General features: G+C 37.6%; 1 protein-coding gene across 3 annotated transcripts in view; it reads right to left on the minus strand.

Moving 5' to 3' along the window:
• Positions 1-8,022: 8,022 nt before the first annotated feature.
• Positions 8,023-19,289, minus strand: part of PRKACB (protein kinase cAMP-activated catalytic subunit beta) — a 66,944-nt gene continuing 55,677 nt past the window's right edge. For all 3 annotated transcript variants that reach the window (XM_071564724.1, XM_071564723.1, XM_071564725.1), the window contains exons 7-10: positions 17,756-17,851; positions 16,232-16,354; positions 14,125-14,289; positions 8,023-11,068 (exon numbers count right to left, since the gene is read on the minus strand). In XM_071564724.1, coding sequence (XP_071420825.1) covers positions 10,943-11,068; positions 14,125-14,289; positions 16,232-16,354; positions 17,756-17,851 — 510 coding nt within the window. In that variant the 3' untranslated portion in view covers positions 8,023-10,942. The remainder of the gene's footprint in view (positions 11,069-14,124; positions 14,290-16,231; positions 16,355-17,755; positions 17,852-19,289) is intronic.

Genomic DNA, 19,289 nt, shown 5'->3' on the forward strand with positions numbered 1-19,289 from the left:
CTGTCAGTGCTAGGGAAATCAAGCAAGCAATACCAAGCAACACATCCTGCCTTTCCTACACATGGGCTTTGCAGCCAGGACTGTGTCCCAACCACAACGCGGTTGCTATTACCATTTGACTCTCCCTATTAGCCTGAGTTATTTCAAATCTGTGGGTTGTTTTACTTGCAGAGTTTCCATCTGAGTTAAACCACTCAAATTACACCTTTGCTGTTTGCTGTGAGGCAAAGGGGATGCTGCAAACTACCTGGGGATTTGTACAGAACCTCCTGGTGACTGGCCTGATTTCTGCAGAGCTCTGTGACACGAGTGCCCGAGCTAGCACAGCCAGAGCCTGCTGGCCAGCAGAGGAGGCACACGGGGCTGTCCCAGGCACTGCTCACTGTCTCACCCCCAGACAGAGCTGACTGTGCCCTGGTTGTGCCGAGATCCAGGTCACCTAACTGCTAACCGGACACAGTTACGAGCACTAAAATCACCAGAAAAGTGAACTTTTGTTCAAAGGACTGTAGACATGACTTCCCCAACCGCGTCATTTTGTCTGATTTATATGCTGTCATATAAATAACCAAAACTTGTAAAAACAATACAAATAACGGCACTTAAGTATCAACAGAAGTGTTGAGAACAGAGAGTAGTGACAGTCCTCACTGCTTTGGGATTTAAATAAATGCAGATAAACCAAGTATTAAATGTACTGTGCCCTAAAGAAAACTTTAATTCACATCCCAAAGCATACTGTAAAACGTGGCATATTTGTGTTGGAAAAGTAAGCTCAGCAAGGCAATTCTTTTCTCTCTCTCAAGAAATAAGCATTCTAAATGAGGCCATAATGAGTTTTCTGCATCAGCTGGTTTCTAACTTTGGTAATGAACTGACATTTGAGTATACAAATATAAACGAGTTATTTTACTCACACTCTCCCCTTCCTTCCATCATGTTCTTCAATTAATCCTTTGAGTAAAGTTAGGCTCACACAGTGCATGTGGTTCCTTCTAGAGGACCTTGAACAGCAAAGAGAGGAATTTTATTAAAATGGGTTGTGGAAAAATTCAGTGTGAAATATGATCTGTGGCTTGTATTTTCATTCATTTGGGTAAGGTAATTTAATTATAATGAAATTATGTCTGGGGGGAGAAAAAGCAGAAAAGTGAATTAGTCTTCTGTTTGACTATTTGCAGCCCACTTCTGGCCAGAGAATATTTCCAAGACAGAGGGAACAAGGTGAGAGCAGGGTTCGTAGATCCAGGTGAAGGGCTCAGCCCTGGCTGGGTGTGTCTGACCTGCTGTCACATGGGGAAACGTGCAGAGGTGTCAGTGCAGGTATCAACCCTGTTTTATGGATATTGGAAAATGCCAGTTTTCTACTGAAAACCCCTTTTTTTTTTTTTTGTCCCTGGCGATGAAAACAGTAGATGAAGACAAAATGCACGGCATGTGTGGCAAAGGAGAGCGCAGCACCCTGTCAGCTCTGCTGTGGGTACTGAATTTCAGCTCCCCCAGAGCTAAATAAAGCCCTTTAAACCTTCCTTATTCCAGCGTCCTAGGTAAAAACACAGTTATACATGAGGGAAAGCTAAATGAGGTAACAAGACTTGTGTGGTTTCTCAGTAAGCTAGCCTTATCCCTGTACAAAATACGGGTTTTTTTGCCAGGAAGGACTGAGCCTTCCAGAGGGAGCTGCAGCCTGGCCGCAGCACCCGGAGCGGCTCTCAGGCCCCCCAAGCCACACATTGGAATTAGCACTGGAACAAGCTCGCGTCCTCCTCTGGCTTTTCAAGGAGGCATTTCAGCACTGGCAGCGATCACTTGAGGTTCCCACTGCTCACAGGGCAGAAGAAATCAATCCAGAGGTAGCCAAAATGTGGAGATTTCACCAAAATGTGCTGGCAGCCAAAAAATCGTCAGGTCCTTGAAAGCCACAGCACTGGCGGCAGGGGAATCAAACGGGGGCATAGACTTTTTTAAATAATTTGTCACAGGAGTGGAGGTGACACTGGATGTAATATGATAATTTGTCCCCCAAATGATTTAAGACATCCTTGTCTAAAGTACATAACTAGTTACTTAACTAACTTAACGACTTAACTAAATAACTAGTAAGTAGTTACCAAGTAAGTAACTAAAGGTCTATACCACAGTCTCTGGCAACTACTGTATACCCAGAAAGGGGCAAAATACTGTTATTGCTCCAGGTTGCACCTTTCCAGCACTTTACTCTTGGAAAACTGTCTTTCTTCAGTTGAGATCTTTTCAACTCCTGTTTATAGTCTTTATAGTTTGCTTGAATGGAACATTGCCACTTACTTTGCTGCACAGCATCAGCAGTTTAGTATCTCTTGTCCTGCTTTCCCTTCCCTAATTCAGCACTGCATAGAGGAATGAGTAACAGTTCCTTTCAAGGTACTCTAGTCTGCCTATGAAGCGCCTCTATTCCATTCCTGCCTTGGCCAGGAAGATCCTCCAAAAATCTTGCTCTGTCTTCTTCACAGTCTTCTCCTGACTTGCCAGGATTTTCTGCATGGCTGAGCATTGTCATGTTGCTCTGAAGTTCTGCATAAAGCCCAGACAAAAGGCTAAAGATAGCACTGGTGTTAAGAAGTATGGAGGGAAGGGAGGCAGAAAACCCGTATCCAGAGTATGGCAGAGTGTCTTGGTACCAGCCTGGCATTCATTTTCAAAGCAATTAAGTGTACAGTGCTATATCAGAGCACAACAGCCAGCCAGCCTCAATTTACATTCCATGCAGTTACCTGGGTACACTCTTATAAGGTAAAAAAAAAAGATCTGTAGATGTGCAAAAACTCGTCAAAGCTCTGTGTGTCAGGACCAATGCATGTGTTGAGAGCTCTGCAGGTGCACACGCTGAATCAGTGACACAGCTCCCAGCTGCAAGGCTGGGGGAGACGAGCCCAGCCCAGACTTACTGACAAGGCAGGGGGGCAAAGACCCTCAGTTTTTGCTGGAGTCCCTTAAATCTTTGCTTTAGTACCCTTAGGTACTTTTTATACAATATGCATTATCCAACTTCTTTTTTTTTTTGTAATCATATGCATCTCCAGTAAGATGACTAGTGTTCCACTCTCTTCCTACCAGTCTAAAAATGAACATGTACAGCAGCTGACTGCTATGCAAGGCCAGCAATACCTTTCTACTTTTGCTTCCTCTTGTTTCCAGGACTGAATGGCTTAAATAAATCTTCCTGCATGTGAATTATATCCACTTCACTGAGAATTTCCTGCCCTACTTATTTGGTTGTGCAACTCCTTATTGTCGTAGTGGCTCATATTTAATAAAGCTTCTGTCCAGACATAAACCTTTGTTATTTTAAAGCTTATATTTTATATTAAAAAATCATCATATAAAACACAGCTCATTGTGCCCATACTAGCAGTACTACCTGCCACATATTTGTCCAGCTTGTAATAATGTAGCAAGAAGCTTATAAAAAAATATTCATGTCACATACCAACATTGTTAAACAGAATCCAGCCTAATAAAAATATTTTATATAAACAGGGCTCAGACGCCTCAGTGAAACAGCTATGGTAAATCTGAAAGGTAGCACTTTGGTTCTATGAGGTGAGGCAAATCAAAAGGACAACATGCTCATGCACACAGGGATGGAAAACCAGTTATAAACAATAACAACAACAAAAAAATCAATAAAACACAAGCAGAAATACCAACTATATTTCAAACCTTAAGAAACTAGTGCTAGGTTTTTTCCCATTTTGCTGGGAAGCTTTTCTCCCAGGAGTGAAGAACCTGCCTGTGAGAAACACCCACATTTTTAAGATTCGTAAAGCAACCATGTCCTGGTAAATACTGGCATCTTCTTTCCATGTGATTATTTTGGTATAACTGACAAAACTGATGCCAGCTGTGGAAGACCAGAATACAGCATTTCATTCTTTGATCAGCCTTGGAGGATGCTGGACCTCAGTCCTCTGAAAGCACCCTGGATCTAGAGAAGGGCATTTTCTGCAGCTCTCAGTTACTGATGCCATTATGGGTGCTCTGTCTGCTTATAGGTACTGGACTGTGAAGAAACCAAAAGAAATTACATCCCCATGCTTTGTGTGTAAATACGATGCTTTGTGCTCAAAGGATGCACATGTTATTTGGTGGACAGCGGTTGCCAGAACTACCACTGGCTGCAAGAAAGGAACTGCTGGTACAACGGTGTAAGTATTTCAGGCTCACACTAGATGACCCTGGTTTCCCCTTCTCCTCTCCTTTGACATAAACTAAACCCAGATATTCACATCTGACCATGAGCAGACATGGCATTCAACAGTGCTGCATTAAGGTTGTAACACAAACTGACCATTTAAAAACTTGCTCAGCTCTTAAACTGGTTGATGAGGGTCTGATCAGAGGTGCTCTCAAGCGTATGTTTGCTGTAACTTTATTTTCTCTCCAACTACTCTGGTGGTCACATCATTCAGAAAAACATAACACAGTGGTTTCCAGAATTATGGACAGTGGATACATCTAAATTTCATCAGCATTCAACTTCAAAAAAATTTATATCCCCTCTATTATAAATACTATTTATTTAATGAATCCGCTTAAGTGCACTTTTCAGTTTCGGCAACAATCTTTGGTTAAAAGAAGCATTATTTTTGAACTTTCAAGCACACATAGTACAGAAATGTGACTGTGTGCTATTAAAGCAGACACCTCTCTCTGAATGTGGCTTCTAATAAAAATAGGATTTACCAGTAAGGGATTTTTGGTGAAATTTTCATATAGTATGTGCAATGATACATATTCTGAAAAAAATGCTTTTGTTCAAATTACTGTCAAAACCTCCTTTTTTTGCTGATGCTGATATGAAAAACAGAAAAAAAATTGCAACTATTAACTCTAAAAGAATTTAAAGGCAAAATCTACTAATGTATAAAGAACAAATACTCATGGCTGGTATTGCAGATATTATCTGATAGGCACAGTCCAAATTTCTCATTTCCTACTCTTCTTAAACATTTTTCAAGTCTCTTGTTCTTACTGTGCTCTGCAGCTGACATTTCTTACACAGTGTTCCACACACACCATGTAAATGTGACATCTACTGGCAAATGAACGTAACTAGAGCAGCTGGGTATAGGAAACTAGTAAAATTGCAATCACAGAATTCTTTGGGTTGAAAAGGACCTAAAGATAATGTGGCTTCATGACTTATTTTAGTTTACAGGGTTTTGTAGTAACATGGAACATTAAAAAAAAATCAAGAAAAAGTCAGAGTTGAGTTCTATTAGTTAATAAGTAATTGCAGAATTAAGACCAGTTTAGTAACTTCAGACATATTAGGAATGCCCTGAAGCATAGCTTTGGGTTGTACAACGAGGGTTTTGCTAAGCTTGCCTGCTCAGTCTCTCCTAGTTTTTCTCACTAGTAAGCAAGCCTGTCAGATGTGTACTTCCTGATGTATATGGTAAGAGAAAAAAGGGAAATAATGTATTCACTGGAGACACATATTTCATTTTTTAGGGAGCCAGTTGAAAATAGATTATTTTATAAACATTGACCATTTATAAAATAACCAGATACTGATTGCTGTGAGATAGGTGAATCATGTTTTACTTATCCAAGGTGTTACCTGTTGTTAATGGAGTCCTGACACAAGATACCTACTTCATGCGAACATCAAGTAGAAAGATGACAGTAAAGATAAAAGAAATTGAAAGGACATCCCAATCAAGCATTCATTTTGTTGAACTGTAACCTTGATAACTATGTATACACTCCAAGTAGCAATGCAGATACACAGTAAAGAGCAATACTTCTGGTAGAAGGCAGTTCTACCATTGCTATGTAGACCAAAGCATTAATACACCCCTAAATGTACATGAGGTGTTGCACTGTTTTGGTTTTTTTTTTTCATTGAATCAGATCATCTTTGTAGGGGAAGAAATTAAGACAGTTAATCAAGCGCTCCAGCACTCCAATCTTCTCTTTGTTGCCCTAATCATCAGTAATTTTTCCTGGAACTGACTGGACACATCTGGAATGTACCACAGTCTGTACAGCTGCTGACACCTCGCTCCATTTGGGTCAACATACCTACAGCTATGTCCTTTCCAATCTTCCATAGCACCTTGGAAGCAAAGGCAAAGAGAGACATTTCCAATGGCTACTTCCCAGCAAAGGAAAACACGTTATTGTGGTTGTGTACATACAGGAACAGATCACCAACCGCGATCCTCAAACTCCTTCCAACTACAACAACCATTCATCCTAAAAACCTTTTGTGCTGCAACCTTGTGCACATGTAGGGCAGTGCCTTTATCTCGTCCTTAGCACAGATGCCTCACCTAGACAGGCTGCTTCCAATACAGAGCAGCATTTGCAATCAGACTCTAGACTGCCATTGTGTGATCTAACAAAATCTAAATCACATAAACTGAGCACCAGTAAAAAGTGTGCAAGTTTGTCACTGGGCTTTCCATACATGCTTCACTGATCACAAACTCATGCAAATGAACATCCCAAGTATGTTGTTTTTAAATTTTAAAGCAAAGAGCTACATAAACACAATTTTTAGAAATAAATTTTTGCAAAGACATTTGTATTTGACCCTCTGAGGGAGGGAACAGGACAACAAGGCTGTAAGGATTCTTTACTGGCTTTTAAAGATGCTGTTGGGAACTCATCCAAAGATTTTGTGGAAACCTCAAGCTGCTGCCATCCCACTGAGGTAAGAACTTTTTGTAGTGGTCAGTTATAAGCATAAATTTTCAATATATAAAAAGTTCCCTTCAGGCAGGTATCCCTTTTTGTAGTATAAAAACCCTCTCAAAATCCAAACCAGAAAACAATAAAAAAGGTAAAAAATGTGACTAGACCTCAGATTTTATTTATCCTTTTACTCATCATCAAATTCAGAAGTTAGGGAAGATACCCTGAGATCCTATCTTGCCTCAAAATACTCATACTTCTTAAAAAATCCAACACTTCACATGATCCTTACGTAAGATGACAATATTTACATCTATAAGGCATTTAAATATCCTTGCATAGCTCTCTTACTGCCCAGCCTGATGTTAAACACTCTTTATATCAGAGGACTCAAATTAGTTGATTCCTCAAGCCTTCAACTAAAAACATTTTTAAAATGTGTGCAAGACCCACACTCGTAAAACTGTGGTGGTCAAACTCTCTTTTTCTTTTTTTAATCACCAAACACATCCAGATCAGCTATATACACCCCAGTTGGAGAATGGAACTGCCTTTTACAATTTTCTTATGGAACCATTCTCAAATTCTGATCTGAGTCCTCCTTACACACAGAAAATCAAAAGAACACATTTGAATGACACCTTCAAATCTATGGCTCAACATGCTGTGTTTGCATGGCAGTTGTAGTAAAAGCAGAAGACAATATTTCTGCATGCTTTTTAGCTCAGCTTTAGAAAAAGTACAAAGGTCTTTCAAATGCAACGTAGCACTAGTACTACGAAACCAAGAACACAAACCTGCAGTCAGGAGGTGCACAGCAGCAGAGGCAGAGGCCAGAGCTCAGCTCAGACAGTGGGAATAGCAGGAGCTTTGTTACAGAGCAGGTCCCAGGGCCTCTCCAAACACTACTTGCAGAAAAAGCCTCAAGACAGACAATGCCAAGACCATGAATAGTCTTTACTTCTATCAGTTTGACAGAACAACGAGGCACAGCACAAAGTTTGTACAGTGGGATCTGCAGACAGTTTAAAAACAGGCAATTATCTTTAATAAAAAGCATTGAGTCTGAATGAATATGGAGACAAACAATACTGAAGCTAATGAACACCTTGCTTCCTTTTGATTGTCTACGAAGTCCAAGACTTCTCATAGTGCCTTTAATGTTCTCCACATCACCTTCTCCAAACACCCTAGTTAGTGTAAAGCTTCATGTGCCCCAAATCAGACATGTGTGAGGTTTCACAACCTCTTCCTCTTGCTCTCAAACCCTACTTGCAGTGTATGGGGAGATGCAACAACTCTCATCATACATTCTGATTCACAAAGAAGCAGCACAAGTGTTGTACATAATTTAATTTGCACTTCTGTATATAAATGTTTACTATATTGCACACTATTGCAGCACTTAAAAACATTTAATTATTTGCAAAAATTAGTAAAATACTTTAAAGGATTTAAAAATAAGGGTTTTAATGCAACTGACAAGATAATAAAAAAAGCAATTTACTTAATGAGATACAATCCTTTATGTTGGAAATGAAAGTTACATACAACTAGAGTACAATTAAAATATACCATATAGTTCAACACTTAATTCCTCAAATGTGTAAAATTAACAAGCTTCTACTGTCATAGATATACAATTTTTCCATATTGTGAAAAGGATTTTTCAAATTAAATACAGGTAACATAATATTCTGTAGTTATATTTCATGACTGTGTTTAAATGAGAGGGTTGTATAATACTCACATTGTCAAATGTACTCACTAATGCCTTGGAAATTGCACACTTCCCCTCCTTTTCCAAAATAGAATCTCATTTCCATACTGAAGTCTATTATGCCGTATTGGAAAAGTGTTTAACTTGCTGACAGGATTTTCATAAAATTAAAAAACAGCATAATATCATGGCATTATGATGACTTTTCCACTTAGACCCATGTAGAATTTAATCTGGATATCAGACAGACACGTCAGAACCAATTTCCTAGACTTTTGTCTTATTGTACACGCAAGATGAATGATTACAGTATTTTACAAAACAGAAAAATCTCTGAACCTTTCTAGAATTATAAATGTAATGATTAAAAATTAAAATCATAACAGAATCAAATTGTGATCTCCAACATTTATTAAAATCTTTAAAGTTCATAAACGACAACAAAGTTACTGTAGAATTTATCGCATACAGCTAGCATACAGCAGCATGTCCTTGGTCTAAATGAAATACAAAAGATTTTAACATTTTCATACAAAGGATTTCTTTAAATTTATTAATGTGACGATATATCTTTGTTACATAAAATTTGCTACAGCAAAGTATCTTATACTTTTCTTGCACGTATGTAAATATGGGTGGACAAAGACTGCATTCAGAGTCAGCCTCCTAATGACGTTGTGCAAAAATGCTCAACAACCTAAACATACAGAATGTCAGGTGGGATGTTTCATACTCTTTTGTAAAATGTCTACAAAGGCTTTTCTTTAGGGAGAGTCGTACAGATTAAAAGGAAGGAATGCCAGCTGTTTATCTGCACTGGCATTCAAACAAACACAATGGCTATGTACCAATATAGCTCAGTTTTTTAAAAAACAATTCATCCTTGTATGCATGTAAATTTATCATAAAACATGAGTCTAGTTTAAATTGTTTAGATGTGCTGTTTTAAGACAGGTCACTGAGACAGCCAGAACCAAGTGTACAAATAAAACTACTATGAATAACTTTAAAAGCAACCCCCAAAAAAGTGCTGAGCCGCTGATTATTAACATTGAAGTAAATGTGTGAAAGTGCTCAAAGCTAGCACATGGTAGCAATATTCTTTAAGTCAGTTGGTGAGAGTATACAAAACATAATTAAACCCAAATACCTGTATCTGTGTGACCATACATTCTGGTTGATTGAAAGAAAGTAGGTTAAAAATGAAGACACAATGCAACTAAAAATAAACTCAGCTGTTGCAGTGTTTAAACTTTATCTCTTTTCTTCATGAATGAAGTGCTGTAATTAAAAAGAAAATGATTGTAGCAGTACTCCATCCTCAGTTTACTAATATAGTATACCAGAATAAAAACTTGGCAATAACCTCTTATTCTTAACAGCAAACAAAAAATAACCGTGTTCATCCAGCGATGCATCTAGAACAATATTTTGCATTTGCTAAACCATTTGTTTTTCATAGCTAATGGCAGAGCGCATTTTGCTTTTTGTGGCATGATGGTTTTTATTTTAATGGATACCTTTTTTAAACAAAAAAGGCTTGAAATAAGGAATACTTTGGGAGCCCAGACACTGGCTACTTAAAAAAAACAAAACAGTGGATCAAAATGAATCATATTCTCTACAATACTGACCAAAACTTCCTTTAAAAGTTTAGGGTTCTTGATCTTAAAAAAGCCATTTCATACCTGCCAACTGAAATGCTGGTAAGTTGACTTGATTTAATATGGTCCAAAATCCAGACCAGGTGGAATTACTCCCTCTCACAAGACTGTACGAGATGGTACAGTCTGGTTATGGCAACTTACCTACTGCCTAGGTGGGAAATATGAAGGAAGGAGGCAGTGATGAAAACTGCAGGGATGTAGAAAACCAAGGCACGGGGTCTAGCTACTGTCCCCTACTTAAGCCATCCAATTGATTCTACTGAATTTTGGTCAGCCCCCAGGAAGAAATGTTTTTAAGTTAATTTAGCAGACATTTATATGGCGATAAATACTACCTTCAAAAATGCTAAAAATGTTGGCTAGGTTTAGTCTGAGCTACTAAAAAATTATTATAAATTGTAGCATCAGACACATGACAGACATGAATTATTGGCTGGCACAGACTAGAAGCAACATTTATCTTTCACTTCAGTCTAAATCACACTAGCCGCAACACCTTCCATTTCACTCACACAAATAATACATTATTCAAAATAAAATGGAGCATTCTTGGGTAAAAAACTACTTCATTTCAAAGGGGGAAAATGAACAATACACAGAAACAAAGAACGACAGAAACCAAAGTTAAGTAGGAAAGTGGTCTATTATTCTGTGTTACTGCACAAACAGTGCTTGCTTAATTGTGCCTAGTTAGAAGGGTTGGTGCAAACTGCACACATGGAAGATGGCAATAAAGACCTCAGTCAGCTTTGTGGAATGAAGTAACTAGGTAACTGTTTTGACATATGATGGTCTCAGCTCCACCTCATCTGTTAACAGAGTGCAAAGATCCCAATGTGAGCCCTGATGTCATCTTGTCCTCTTACTCCTACTAAAAATCAGCAAATTCTTTTGCACATTTTTCTGTTAGAGACGCACGAATATCCTCTTCTTCATAGTCATCGAAGTTGCTGGTATCCCCAGGACCTCTGCACTTTGGTATGAATGGAGCTTCTACCTATATGGGTGGGAGACACAAAAAAGTGCACAAAATGTTACTGGCCTAACACCAATAGATTTAACGTCGTTATGAGCGCAGCAATACTTCTGTTATCCCCCAAATCCTGCCAAGAAATGAAGTATTAGAGGCTAAAGTTGTGGTCCATAATAAAACCAGCCTAGGAAGGTACAAGTCTAGATGTGTGAATCTAAGTTGAAAAACACTAATATGTCGCCGACAAACTTCATTCTTCCACTTCAAAACAAAGTTTAGTTCTCTCCTGCTCCCTTCACCTCATCAGTTCTGAGGAGCAGTTCCCAGCACAGTCACAGCAGAAGCAGAGTGACTGCCATTAACACTACACAAAAATCTTAAGGCAGTTTGGAACAACTCTCCCTCCTACTTTCCAACAATCCTCTATTTCCAAATAAAAACCTAACACGAGTGTAATAGAATTTGTTCTGCCTCTCCTACGAAGTTCCTCCTAGGACCTTACTGTGAGAAGCTGAAAGCCTTCTCAAAATTAGGCCACAATGAGACACAATGACTGTAGAGCAAAATTATAACAAAATTATGAAGGTGATGCAAATTTAAACTTGGAAATGCAAAGTCATCAGACAAGTATCTCTCTCCTGGACACCCCAAGGAGTAAGTGTGCCAGAGGGAGCACTGTGAGGAGACAGCTAAGCAGGGCAGGCACAGCTCCGGCTGTGCTGTGTGCGTAAATCAGTAAATTAAAGAGGTACAGCACAGACTAATACAAATGATACTGTGCTGACTTTGGGCAATACGCCCCAAGACATAACAGTAATTCCTGTCTTTGTGTGTGCAATTTTCATATGTGTATCCTTCTGTTTCTAAAACAATACACAGGTTTTAGTGATTTACCATGACTGAACACACACAGCCTGTGTACACAGCTACCCAATAAAGCCACACGTCTACCATTATCTGAGTTCTGTCTCTGTGTCTTCTGAAATTGATTTTCAGTTTACTCCATTACAACAAAACTAAGAGCACTGAAAATATCTAATTTACTGATGGAATTTTAGAAAACTGTCAAATTAGACATGTCAGACCTTTTCCTATTATCTTCACTATGGACATCACTAAAAAGAGATTACAGGAGATGACTCTGGTTTATAGTGGAAATACCTGTTTGGCCCTAAATACAACCATATTATCAGGCAGTATGTTAATAAATAGGCATGAAAAACACAAGGAAAACATAGCCAAAATATTAAGTAACTGACTGGTTCACTTATGACTGCAGCATTACATTAAAAAAAACCAAAAATCATTTGTGTGACATGAGCTGCTAAGGAACACTATGTTTATTGAGGAGGGAACATGCTGTGGTAACAGCCACTGTGAGAAGCTAGTACAAGCCCAAAGTTTATTGCTGTATTTCTATGACTACTTAAGTTATATTACTATCCATGCTGTTGTTTCATACCCTTAGTATTACAGGATTTATTCCTTATAATTAGAAGCTTCAAACTTATTCAGCATCAGTTTTCACAACCCTTTAAATCTAGTAATAGCTATTCTGAGTGTACTGCTTGTTAACATTTTAAAATATTTCTTATTTCTGCAAAGGTAATTCTCTACAGCAGTACACTAGCAATGCTAAGAATATTTAGCACAGTTTTAATATTATGGGGCCTGGGTGTCCCCAGACAGCCTACCAGCAAATGAAACAGTGCATATAAATCTGCCTTGAAAACAGACATTAAGAAAGCAAAGAACAGACAATTACAAAACTAAAATGGGGAATATTTTCTTAAAAATATGTATACTTAATGCAAGGAATACAGGATGCATTAATTGCACCCTGTCTACTAGTAATTAATACATTAGTGAATACTTCAACAACTGTACTGTCAGTTTGTGAAGACAAACAACCAGTTTCTTTTTATAAACTATTGTAAGTATCTAGGTTTGGCCTTTAAAATACTACTGTTACAAGCAGTAAGGTCATGCCTCTATTGTCTAGACTGCTAAGGGTATCAAATTTAAACCAATTTTTAAAAATATCACTTATCTCTAGCCCTTTTTCCAATATCAAGACACAAAATTATTTCACCACCTGAGTCTTCCGGGACAACACCAATGCAGTTCTTTTAGTCTTTTATTGTTGTCTACTGAAAACCCATTAATTCAGAGATTGCATTTAATAGAAAAATAATTTCTTAGGAATCTGTTTCTAGTTAACTCACTAATCTACAAATATTTAACTTTGACTCTACATTGAAAGGGAGAGGGAGCTTTGCAGCTACTAGAACCTAGACTGAATTATCATCATCCTCATCCCTTTTGCCAGCTCTGCTTTGTTCATCCTGGCTGCACAAATGTATTCCCCTTTAACTTGATACATTAATAGCTGCTCAAGCGCTGAAAATATTCCCAATTGTCTCTGTTCCTTTCATTTTTATGCAGGTCCAAAGCCCAGTGCAGACTGAGCATGGATTTTCTAAAAACTGTATTGCAAGTTGTGTTGGTCAGGCAACTAGAAAATGACTCTTAAAATGCCAGGCAAAAAAAAAGCATTCAACACTTCCCATTGCTGCAGCTTATGGCACCGCAGCCAGTTAAAGTGCTGTGTCAAGAGACAAAAATTCCAAGCAAGAAGGAGGGAGCACGTTCCTTTAGGAGGAAAAAGAAAAGCTCTAGCTTTGGCTGGAGCTTCTCCACAGTGAAGCACAGCCTGACTGCTACGAGCTGGCTGGAAAGCAAAACAGATTCCTCTCTGCTGTGGAGAATTATTTATAGATGCCACTATAGCAGGGGTTAAATAAAAAGCGAGAGAGGCAGGAGATGGCTCATTCTGAGATAATCCAGAAATAGACTAAAGCACAGAGAACATGAATGCACACAGAGGTCCAAGATAGAATACCAACAAGAAACAAACATAATTCAAACAATACTCCTTTAGAATCTTAATAGATTAAATTACTTCCACCTTTTCTCAATTTAAAGTGACATTTTTAGGAAAAAACCCCAAACAAAATAATTAGAGAATTTTACTTCAACCCGTTAAGGACTGTAATAGTTTTGATCTGAAAGGGTCTTACCTTTCTCTGATAAATGGCAATCCAATCTGTAGTTGCAAACCACTTGTGGTTCTTTATGTCATTTACACCATTCTTGAGATTTCCATATCGTTTGGTCAAATCTACCTGGAGTAAATTTCTTAGAAGATCCTTTAGGTCTGAACTGAAGTGTGATGGGAACCTCACCTAAAATTATATACCCACAACATTAAAAAAATACAAATTTGATTCTTCTCCCTATGAAGTGAAACACTTCACTCAAAAGGGAACAGTAGGCCTGTTTTCTATCCTTCCTCTAAAACCAAATCAAGTAGGAATGCATGAAGACAGAGATTATTATTTTGCACATGCATTTCTACTGTCAGAGTATTATCAACAGCGCCATCATGTCCATCTACCATTTCTGGAACTGAAAGGTTCTAGTGGGCAAAATATTAATTTAATGTGATATAAAACCCAAGTTTAACTTTGTGTCTTGCCAACATAACATCACCTTAAGACATTCTCAACTATTTTCTAGGAATAAACTTTTAGATTATATTACATGAACGCACACATGGGAGATAGTACAATATAGCATATATACAACATATAAATATACAGACTCACTCTGAAATAACTGTACCTTCAGCAATCATACATGAAAAGTCAATCAGGAACTTTATGATGTATTGCAATCTATTTGATAACTAAATGCACCAACATCAAAAGCCTTTTAAAACTAGCACAGCAGTATTTGAAGATCACACACAAGTGACTTGCAATTCATTCAAACCTGGCTAAAGGACATTTGAAGATTATTCCTGGGATGTAATTACAAAGCACATGATCTACTGACACCATTTGAGATGGTAAAGAGAAGGAAGGGAAAAGAACAGGCAGAAAGCTGTATTTGTCATCCTCACAGTCTCAGTGTTGGACACTCGCTACATTCAGCTGATCGGTTATGATGTAAATACAGAACATGGAATTACTTAACATAAAAATATGTTATGAAATCGAGAAGTCCAGTGATCAAGGACACAGCTTCAGTTTACCTCTCAATACAGCTCTGTTGTATATTATGAACAATTTAAGTAGAAAACTAAGCGAATGAGGTAGAAATGAAACACCTCAGGTTATAAAGAACTGCTAGCTGAAGAGTGAATGTCAGAGTTTCCAGAGTTCATGTCCAGTGCTGTTTTTGCAGCCATCCATGGACTCAGTAAAAAAGGTAGATCATCAACAGTACAGGTGTCAAGCCAATTAGATAAAACTGCAAAACTGCTCAACTTTTTTCTTTTTTTTAGAAGAAAAAGATTTCTTTAAAGATAGCTCTTTGTAAATTAATTCCCATATATTCATAGAGACAGCTGAATGTTCAGAGTATTAAAGCCTTTCAAAGAGCAACCATCTTCTTGATTTAAATTAGAATCCATCTCAGTGCAGTGCATCACAGGCCTACTGGGGTACTGCCCTTGATTAGAATGCCAGAGGTACCTGGGATGCAGCACAGCATGTGTCTGTGTAGGGACAAGGAAGACAGGAGCTCGAACAAATCAAGTGAGCACAAAGAAACACAGAGAGACAAAAATGGCTTGGCAGGAGAAACCACAGAATGGCTACACTTGGGTGCTATTCAGCACCAAAGATAAGAGCCATTAATGAAAAATAAAAGGGAAACATTGGAAACGCTCTTAAAAATTTTGTATAACAATAAAAGCCAAACAGAACATTAGCCATGTCTTGAACAACATGACTGCAGAAGTAGAGACCTACTAGGAATTATGGAAACTCTTTAGATCTTCTCAAAAACTGCACAAATGTTCTAGAAAACAGCTAGGCAAATTAAGCATACAGCTAAGTAATTGGTAATAGTCAGAACACTTCAATCCAAGCATGAAAGGCTTTAATACCTCAATGTCTGTAAATTTAATAATTTCCATTTTAAATCTGAAGGCAGGGAACAGATTTTCAGAGCTTTGATTTTCAAGTAACAATGTCTGTACACCTAAAGTGCACATGACACACACTTTTCCTGTGTTCTTTCCAAACTGATGGCTACTGACCAGTAAATTCTGCATCTCCACCAAAAAAACATGTTCTACAAAGACAAACATCTTGTGTTTGTGAAAACACACAAACTAACCTTGCCAGACACAATCTTCTCGTAAATTTGAATGGGCTGATCTGCAAAGAATGGAGGATATCCAGCTGCCATTTCATAGATTAACACTCCTAATGCCCACCAATCCACTGCCTTGTTGTAACCCTGGATAAAAACATACCACTGTTAGTACCATTTCTAACAGAGAGTAAGATTTTCAATATATACCTATGGAATACCAAGAAAGCAAATAGACTGTTTGTTTAATACAGAACTTAATACCTAACTCAAACCAAACTGGCAGTCACAGATTCCAACAGCAATACACTTAAAACCTAATACAGTGATGACAGGGAAACCATGACGGAAGTGAAACATTTTGCATACATTCGTGTGATGAGTGCCAGTGGTGTCTTTACACTGATGTGACAAGACTCTCTAAGTGACAGAAATGGGCACAAATTATTTATTTAAAATCAAAATCTTGTTAGAGAATGATTCAAAATTCTTCAAAGCTTAGAGCCATTTCATTAAATATAACAATACTTTCTGGACCGTATACTGTCATCATTTTGCTTGATTATCTGCATTTCAGAACATTCATTTTCACATGCAGTGCACTAGCTACAAGAGCTTAGAAGCTTAGTTAATTAGCTGTTCTAGCAAGTTAGGATATGATTTCATAGGTGTTCCCTGAGATCTTTTACAAAGCTCAGACTCATCTTTACTGAAAAATCTACGATGAAGAATTTGTAGTAGATATGTTGCAATTTCTTCTGCTGTTTTAGCTGCAGTGGGACAAAAAAGGTGCAAAGAACTAACAGTTTTTTCCCCCAGACAGAAGTATTTTTTATTTTTGAAGACTTGCTAGGGGTATTTAATTAAACCACATACTAAATGAACAATTTAACATTATGCATTATGATTATTTATAGCATAAGCAGTTCTATAAACTATATTTCCCCCTTGCAAAATTATAGGGCTACAGTTAAACTGCTATATGATTAATACTTCTGTTTGAATACTTAGAGCAAATACAAGACAAACTGATCAAAAGTAAGCTTAGCCTGCATGTACTTTATGTGTAAAACCATTGGATCGTCATGGTTGATGTCATGTAAACTGCCTTAAACCTGAAACATTCTGCAACTAGTTATGTAATGACTACTGATTCATCCCATATGTGGTTCCTGTTACCTCTGGAGTTCCTGTTCTAGTCTGTTAACACTTCAAAATATAACCACTCAGATCTGTTCTGATAATGATGTTAGTTAAATAACCTCGTTACATATTCTTTAAATCTCTTTTTCCCTCACAAGCTGCATGGCAAGAATATGTAGAAAGTACTATACAGTTACGTGAAAATTCCTGATTTTAGCATAAGTTTTAGTATACTAAAAAAAACATTTACAATGCAATGATTGCATTTTAGGTAATTCACAAAGAACTGACTAGTCATGATTTGATTTTTTGAAGTATCAGCAATTGTTTATCCCTTAGAGTTTAACAATTAGGTGATAATTTTTAACTGCATCAAATGCATGGCTGAGTAACAAGCCAGAGTACCTTGCTGAGAATTATTTCAGGTGCCAGGTATTCTGGAGTCCCACATAACGTCCAAGTTCTTCCTTTTACTCTTTTTGCAAAGCCGAAGTCCGTGACCTGTCATTAGAAGAAATAAATTGACTGTAAGTGCATTGCTCCAAAGAAACTTAAAATTAAGTACTTTTAAAATATTTTGGAAAATCTTTTTACACAGAGGAAAAATTTATTTCTCAAATCACACAGTCAGACATATAGTCAAATCATATAGTCAGACATACCTTTAGTAGTCAGTCCTCCATAAAAAGAAGGTTTCTCATATAATTAATAAAGAACACAAAATAGGTATTATCACCTAACATAAGCTTCTACTCATAATTTAAAAAATCAGTAGGAACTGTGGCTTACTAATCTTCCACGTGCACTGCAATTACATTATTAATTTTTCCCATACTTTTCACATCAGATTGTTTGTACTGCTGAAAGTTTAAAGACCATGAACAAGATATTTATCTTTTCCCTTAGTTAACAAATAAATGAATCTCAAAAAGGGTCAAGACATGAGACAGTCTTGTAAATTGTGGATAAAGGTTATATGTAAAATTAGTGTGGGAATAAGACAACATAAAAGAGGTCTTCCAGTAAGTTCGGATTCTGAGTATCTCTGAGAGCATCACCAGAGTCAAGTTTGTTTATTTGAGGCCTGGGGGAAAAATGTAGCAGTAACTGTATTCACAAATGGCAAGTACATGGCCATTATAAATTCCTCATTCCACTTATCATCAGTTTTGGTAGAAACAACAGCATCAACAGCTGGAACTGAACAGAATGGGTGATGTGCTGACTCAACAGACCTGCTTCAGTCAGGAAGGAATCATTTCTGTGTTTGGGAATGCACATCAGTCTATGTAAGAAAAATACAATGCAGACGCAGGACAAACAGTAATGGCTTTAAAATGGAAAAAGAAAACAAAGTTGGAGCTGCAGCATCACCATATGAACACAAATCTCCCTCTGCACACCACCACAAAAATATACTGCTGCATACAGAGAGTTGCCAACTCCCGAGTAAGTCAGTCATAGTTTTATATTAAAGATGCTCCTCAACCACATTAAAGGAACTTGTATTTATCTTCTCCCTACAGTGTTATTTTAGTTCCCATGCAAAATTATTTTACAGTTATGAACAAGGTATTTATCTTTTCCCTTAGTTAACAAATAAATGAATCACAAAAAGGGTCAAGACATGTGACAGTCTTGTAAATTTCAGAATTTCCTTTCCACTTGTCTCAAACATTTATATTATGTATTTTCTTGTTAGATCCTGCTATGGCAAAAGGGAATACAATGAGGAATGAAGAACTTCCATAGTTTAAGGACTGCACAGAATTGCAGAGTGCTTGTTCCTGCACACTGCCTTCCCATTTGCCGTTTAGGTTAAAAACATAAGAGTTAAAAGGAAGATAAGAAGGTGCTGTGAGAGGCTGTTGTAAAACCAAAGTCGTCATCTGCAGCACTGCAGTTCTGATCTGACCTCAACTCAGCTCTTATTCCAGAT

Source organism: Pithys albifrons, chromosome 10 (genome assembly GCF_047495875.1).
Source record: "Pithys albifrons albifrons isolate INPA30051 chromosome 10, PitAlb_v1, whole genome shotgun sequence".
NCBI classification, from domain to species: Eukaryota; Metazoa; Chordata; class Aves; order Passeriformes; family Thamnophilidae; genus Pithys; species Pithys albifrons.